The sequence below is a fragment of the Stegodyphus dumicola genome, chromosome 12 (genome assembly GCF_044657685.1).
Source record: "Stegodyphus dumicola isolate Sdum_Otavi_A_Nest chromosome 12, ASM4465768v1".
Taxonomy (NCBI): domain Eukaryota; kingdom Metazoa; phylum Arthropoda; class Arachnida; order Araneae; family Eresidae; genus Stegodyphus; species Stegodyphus dumicola.
In genome coordinates, this window is record NC_140779.1 from 48,702,075 (window position 1) to 48,709,973 (window position 7,899).

At 35.9% G+C, this 7,899-nt stretch overlaps 1 protein-coding gene across 3 annotated transcripts in view; it reads right to left on the minus strand.

Annotated features, from left to right (window-relative positions):
• Positions 1-7,585, minus strand: part of LOC118203569 (phosphatidylinositol-3,5-bisphosphate 3-phosphatase MTMR14-like) — a 143,603-nt gene extending 136,018 nt beyond the window's left edge. Inside the window, exon 1 of one of the 3 annotated variants that reach the window (XR_015044414.1) lies at positions 7,433-7,585. Coding sequence is in view for 1 of the 3 variants with exons in the window: in XM_085827700.1 (XP_085683826.1) it covers positions 7,433-7,469 (37 nt within the window). In the remaining 2 variants the exon portion in view is untranslated. The remainder of the gene's footprint in view (positions 1-7,432) is intronic. The other 2 variants (XR_015044415.1, XM_085827700.1) reach the window with 2 other exon arrangements.
• Between the last annotated feature and the right edge of the window lie 314 nt (positions 7,586-7,899).

Genomic DNA, 7,899 nt, shown 5'->3' on the forward strand with positions numbered 1-7,899 from the left:
AATGATAAAGGAAATTAATTGGATGATTTTTTTCTCTTTTTTGAAAGATATGCAATGAAGCAGAATGGGAAATACTGGTTCTTCTTGGGCATCAATTCGAAACATCGGTTTCAAAGTAAATCTCATTATACCACACTATTTTTATGACATTATTTATGCTATACAAGTTGTTATTGTTGCCAGTTGTTAGTTAAGCGCGAGATTGGCGATATTTCTGAGTTAACTTTCTTAAGATGCGTTTTGCATTCCATTGTGTTTAACGTTCTTATTAGATTGAAGCATAACTACTGATTATACTTAGTGATATTCTAAACACTTGCAGAGTATTTCTGTGGAATCCGAGTATTCGAGTATTTTTTGCAAAATACTGAAAGGAAAAATTATTTGAAATGAAAATGTGACCGAAATCCTTTGTTTTAAAGATTTTAGATAAAAGTGTATTTTTTCCCTCAGAAACTAATTCATTAATTGCAAAATCATTCCTTGAAATTATTAAGAACACTAATAAATACAATAAAAAACTGGGGGTGACACTGAAAATTGTAGAAGAAAGACATTTTAATCGTAAAAGTTTTCTTCGAAAATTTAAATTAAAAAATACTAGCAAAAACTTTTTTTTCAGCTTAAAATTATTTTGTCTCACAAAACGATTTAATAATGTTCATAAAAAGTAGATGAAAATGCTTAAATTTAAAGAAAAAAAATCATTCAAAAGGTACCGAGTCCCTTGTTGCGTTGAAGCCGATATGCATTTTCTTAACTTTAGTTTTAATTTGAACGATATTTCTGGAATACCTAGCATCAGATAACCTTGTCTGTATTTGTCTATTAATTTCCGTATCTTGTACAGTTCTAATTTTGGGGGGCATGCTATCACATACCCAGACATCTATCAGCGCGATTGTTTCGCCGACAGTCCAGCGAGCAGTAACTAAAATTAAGTGAACCGCGCAGTATAGTACGGAAAATCTCCCCATTTGCCCTGCTCCTGAGAGGTAAGGAACATTCAACCAAGTTCTACCTCCAATTCGGCGAGGCAGTTAATGCCTGTCCCACGCTCTTAGTGATCAATTTGTGAAAATTCAAAATTTCACATTTTGTATCAAAGCAATTGTTACTTTTCAATAAGAATAATCAAAAACTGCAGATCAGGCAATGGGTACGATACGAACGATTAGTGGATAGAAGACAGATGCGAGAGTGGTGATCCATGCAGAGATAAATAATCCTTATAAGTCCTGTGATCCATGCCTCACTACGATTAAATACAGCTTACGTGGAGATTTCCATCGAATGGTCTCTCGCTCTCTGCTCATATTGCTTGGCTTGTGTTTAGCTATGACTTTGGTACATAATTTAGCGAAATGCAGATTTTCAGTCTTTATAATTTTGAAAAATAAAGGGTTTGAAGCTATATGTTGAGATATTTTCTTTCAATACCAGAAAAGCTATATGTTCGGAAATAAAACTGGAAGTGACACGTCGATTCGTAGGTGGCAGGGGGAAGTTAAAATCACAAATTCCTTAACGTCAAAATCTTCAACTATACGAATAATTCTGCAAAATTAAATCTACAACATTATCAGATATGTTAGCATAAAAGGGATGAAATGTCGGAACTTTGTTTTTGAAAAACCATTGCATTTAACCATTTGTATCCTTCACAAAAGGTTAAGTAATTTAATTACGGCACAGCCTGGAGGGCTGTCTGCTTAAAGGGAATGCCTTCGTAGAGGACTTTCTAAGGGAAACTAGCTCGTATACACGTTACACATTGGAAAAACCACTAAAACACCCATGCAGCCAGTCCGTTCGCGGGATTCGAAACTCTGACCGAACTACCAGTGTTCAGCGACTTTACCGTTCGGCCGCTGGTAGGCTTCCTTCACAGAGAAATTTTTCTTAAGTCAGAATAATGGCAAAATCTAAAAGCACTTTTAGTTTTCTGCAAGAAACTGGTAATACACTGAATGTTTCGGGGGCTAGTTGAGGACGGTTTTATAGATTCAAGAAATAAATCAGTATTCACAATTTGAGGATTACTGACAATAAAGCTAGGCAAGTATTTCCCCAAAGTTTAGAGAAAATTTTTACTGGTGGGAACCTTTTGTTAGCGGATGGAAAGTAGACTCAAACGTTCGTTACTGCGTTTATTAGACTGTGTGAAGAACAAGTTCGTACAACAGATATACAAGTAGTTCGGCGCTCGCAGGCGCCCTCTTGCAGGGAACAAAATCAAAATTTACATAAGGCTCGAACATGCCGCCCACCTTGAAATACTATTTCAACATTTAGTGGTTAAAATTCAGTAAATTTAAAACACAATACAATATTAAAATAATGATATAATACTTAATTTATAATACATGAATAAAAACTCAAATTGGTAATGGACACAATTTTGTAATATTTCTTTTAACCATGCCATCTGAAGTCTTAATAGTCACAACCCTAACAACACTATCAAGACCAAGATGTAACTGAGTAATTCTACCTATTTTCCATTTAGTTGGAGGTAAGTTATCCTCCTTTATGAGACACAGATCATTAACTTGAAGATTTTTAGTTGGCAAAAGCCATTTTGGTCTTTGTTGTAATCGACACAGATATTCTTTGTGCCAACGTTTCCAAAATTGTTGAACCATTTTTTGAATATGTTGCCATCTGGTGAGATGGGAAACTTCAATGTAATTTGGTTCAGGAATGCTTGTTAATGATCTACCAATAAGAAAATGACCAGGCGTTAATGCTGACAAGTCATTTGGATCATTAGACAAACTTGTTAAAGGTCGCGAATTAAGACAAGCTTCTATTTGAGTGAGAAATGTTTCAAATTCTTCATATGTCAATCTCGCCTCACCAACTACTCGTTTTAAATGGTATTTTGTTGATTTTATGCCAGCTTCCCAGAGTCCACCCATATGTGGCGCACCTGGAACGTTTAGATGCCATTTAATGCCATTATCAACCAAATATCTGCTAACATTTTGGTTATAAGTTGCAGACCTAGCAAGCCTTTCAAATTCCATCAGTTTGCGTTTTGCTCCAACAAAATTGGAACCACAATCGCTATATATATCATTCCTTTTGCCTCTGAGGGAAATGAACCTCTTAAGAGCTGCAATAAAAGCATCTGCTGAAAGATCAGTCACTAATTCTAGGTGAATAGCTCTTGTCGTAAAACAAACAAATAGAGCTATATATGCCTTGAATGACCTAGAGCCTCGACCCTTATTTGCTTTAATTTGAAAAGGACCTGCGTAATCCACTCCACAGCGCAAAAACGCAGGAGCAGGCGAAACGCGACTAGACGGCAAATCGCTCATCAATTGATTAGTGACAGATGCTCTAATTTTGCAACACTTTATACATTTCCTAACTAAATCTCTGATAACAGCTCTACCATTTATGATCCAATATTGTTCTTGAATGCAAGATTGCATAAGTTGTGGACCTGCATGCAAAAGTCTTTCATGGTAATGTCTAACAATGAGATGAGTTAAAATGTGCTTCTTTGGAAGCAAAATTGGATGCCTAAAACCATATGCAAGGTTTGCATGTCGCAAGCGACCGCCCACCCTGAGAATACCTAAATTATCTAAAAATGGATTCAAAGATAAAATTTTGCTTGTACCAGATAATGATTGATTTCTGCCTAAAGTGTTAATTTCATTCTTAAATTCAACATATTGCATTAATTTAATTAACACATGCATAGCTTTAGTTAATTCACTTGTTTTTAGAAATCCACTTACCTGATCTTCTGAATTTTTACAGTTATTTACAAACCTCATACATAATGCTACAACACGTTTAAGTTTAGTGAGAGAGGAATATTTATAAAATAAATCATGAGCGTCTGTCAAGTGACTGGCAGCAGTTGTAGACTGTAAAGCACATCTTTGCTCTGGCACAGAATCATCCAGTAGTGGTGCAGATAATGCTTGCTGAAAAGGAAATAAATTATACAATAAATCTGGACCACGTAACCACAATGAAGTAACCAGTGCAGATGATGACACACCACGGGTTGCAAGATCAGCAGGATTAGCATTTCCACTCACATGATGCCACTGGACAGGAGAGGATAAAGTCTGGATTTTTGCTACTCTGTTGGCGACGAAGGTCTTCCATCGGCTTGCATGAGATCTTATCCAGGCTAATACAATAGTGGAATCAGTATGAAAATAAACTTGCGACATAGGAGTATTTAAAGCCCTACAGGTGAAATCCATTAATTTAGTCAACAGTAATGCTCCACAAAGTTCCAATCGGGGAAGTGATATGGTTTTTAGTGGTGCAACTCTTGTTTTGGCTATCACTAACTGAACATTGATTTGTCCAGTATCTAACACAGAACGATAATAAATTGCAGCGGCGTAGGCCTTCTCTGAGGCGTCACAAAACCCGTGCAGTTGAAACTGGTTATCTGATTCAACCAACAAGAATCGTGAAATTTTGATACTTTTAATAAATATCAAATCTTCTGTAAGTTGTTTCCACTCACATTCAATATCTGGAGGAACCTTTTCATCCCACTGAAACTGATGTTTCCACAATCTTTGCATAATCAATTTATACCGAACCGTGATCGGTGCCAACCATCCAACAGGGTCAAAGGTCTTTGCGATTATTGAAAGTAATGTTCGTTTGGTTAAGACTTCAGGATATGATGAATTGACTTTGAATAAAAACATATCTGAAGCTGGATGCCACAGGATACCTAACGTTTTTACAGTATCATCATTGTCTATGTTCAAAGAAACATTTGATAAGCACAAATCTGGATTAATTGAATTCAAGACTTCTTTGCTGTTAGAAGCCCATTTTCTTAGAATAAATCCTGCACGTGACAACATCTGATTCAATTGCATTTGTAATTCTATAGCTTCAGTAACTGAATTGGCTCCGGACATCAAATCATCAACGTAGAAGTCCCTAAGACATGTCTTGGAAGCCAAAGGAAAATTAGTTGCTTCATCTATGGCTAACTGCTGTAAACATCTTACCGCAAGGTACGAAGCTGATGCAGTACCGTAAGCAATCCTAGTTAATCGAAAATCCTGAATTGGTTTATAAAGTGAATCGCGCCAGACTATTCTCTGAAAGTCTGCATCTTTTAGTATAATTTGTCTGTACATTTTCTCTATATCTGCAGTTATAGCTATTCTGTGAATTCTGAAACGAATAATTAATGTTGTCAGATCAGTCTACAACTGTGGACCAACCATCAATTTCTCATTAAGAGAAATACCGCTAGAAGATTTTGCAGAACCATCAAATACGACTCGAAATTTATCACCATTTTTATCTGGAACTGAATGGTGCGGAAGGTAAAAACTAGAATTAGCTGGAACATCAATTTCATTTTCTGGAATCAATTCCATATGACCAAGTTGTTGATAGTCCTCCATAAATTTGTGATATTGACTGAAAAGAGATTTATTCTTAATAAATTGACGTTCAATGCTTTGTAAACGATGTACAGCAACATCCCTTGATGACCCAAGTTCATTTCCCGATCTACGAAATGGAAACTTAACAACAAATCTACCTGTTGAATCACGAGAAAAATTCCGCTTGAAATGATTTTCACATTCAATTTCCTCTTCTGTGTAATGCTTTATCTCCGAAATTTCCTCCAATTTCCAAAATTTTTCAAGCTGGAGCTGAACATTGGTACAACTAGCATGATTCGATACAATTGTCTGCGATACACTTTTAGTCTTTCCGATAATGACCCAGCCGAATATTGATTCCAAGGCTGTTAACGAATGACCCGGAACAGTTAAACGTCCACGAAGCATTATCTCCCCAAATACATCTGCGCCCAAAAGAATATCTATTGGGCCAGGCTGGAAACAATTTGTATCTGCCAACCACAAATGTTTGAAAGATGTCAAAACAGATCTATCAACTTGATATTGAGGAAGGTCACACGTGATCTTGGGTATAATTAATGCATTAACTGAAATGCTTGCGTTTTTATAAAATGGAGATGTTATTTGTAATTGAACTGAACCTGAAACCTTTCCAATTTTTCGCGAGCTCAGGCCATTTACACTTATGTTTGCACTAATGCGCTTTAACTGCAGTAAATTTACACAGTGCTCTCGAATAAATGAGCCCTGGCTACCTGAATCAATTAGAATCCTGCATTTTTGTAAATCGCCATTAATATCTTTAACATAAACAATCGCAGTAGGCAATAAAACTGCTTGCGCAACAGACACCGCGGCGTTATTGCTACTAATAGCAGAAGTTCCGTGTTCCATGGGTATATGACATTTTTCATCATTTGAATTTTTCGAACATAACACTGTATTATGTGGCTTTGAACAATATTTACACATTCCTGCACGACATTTAAAAATGGGATGCGTTTTACTATCTTTCAAACAATAAGCACACAACTTATTCCTTTTAATAATATCCCATTTTTCTTTGATAGGGAGTTCTAAAAAACTATCACATTTAAATAACTGAGAATGAGAATTACTCTTACAATGAACGCACACATTAGCCACAAGTTGGGACGAAAAAGCGTATCTGCTACCTGAACCGCGAGTTTTAATTTCAGAAGGCAAAATTGACTTCTCCCTCTGGCACCTAGCCAAAGAGGCAATAGCATTCGCTCTGTTTAAAACAAAACGCTTGAATTCAGCGAAAGCAGAAATTTTCTTGTTCGAATGCTCCATCGTCCACTCTTTTAGTGTTTCATGATCAAGTTTCCCTTTTAACAGAAAAATAATCATAGTATCCCAATGCTCTACCGGCTGTTTAAGGATTTTTAATGTATCAATACACTGTTGTGTTGTATCAATTAATCTCCGCAAACCTGAAGCTGATTCATGTTTTAGAACAGGTTGTGAAGTTAATTTATTTAATGCTGCGTTTATTATTTCTATTTCGTTTTCATAACGTTCAGTAAGCGCTTCCCATGCCTTTTCATAATTCGCGTTTGAAATTTGAACTGACTGTAGTAAAACAGCAGCTTCACCTTTCACAGAAAGCTTAAGATATTGCAATTTTTGACTGCCACTTAATGTACTATTATTTCCAACACTGGCAAGAAATAAATCCCTGAATGATATCCAATCAACATAATTAGAAGTAAACACTGGCAATTCCACGCGAGGAAGTTTCAAGACGTTTGCATTAGCATTTATTATATCTTTGCCTGAATTTCCAAGTTTTCTTGATTCTTCCTTTAAAGTAATTTTTAATGCATCTAATTTGGAAAATAATTCATTCATTTCTATTTCATATTTACTAAACTCTGCGTCAGAACAAGTACCAAGAATGTTATCGTTTAAACAGTTCACTTCAACACTTAATGCACTAACATCATTTTCGTACACTTCAATGGCAGAAAAAGAATTTTCTTGATTTTGTAAACTATTTATTTGTGAAATTAAACAAGTCAACTTACCCTTAATGATACGCTTTTGCTTTAAAATTGACTCCATATTCCTGCCGCTGTTTTCACAATCCAGACAAAATATAAATCCGTTTTCCTGCACGAAATGTCCTTCTATACCAGAACGTTAAAAATTGTCTTGACACATCATCCAAAGAAATGCGCTGGCTCACGACGGACCATGTTAGCGGATGAAAAGTAGACTCAAACGTTCGTTACTGCGTTTATTAGACTGTGTGAAGAACAAGTTCGTACAATAGATATACAAGTAGTTCGGCGCTCGCAGGCGCCCTCTTGCAGGGAACAAAATCAAAATTTACATAAGGCTCGAACACCTTTCACAACAAGCAGTCTTCAATGATAAAAGTAATCTACTTTGGAAGAAGAGGCTATCACGTGCACACATTTATGACAAAACACCTACTTCTGGATTTAAACACTCATCTTTTCTGGACACTTTTCTTGTTTTAAGGAGGTAA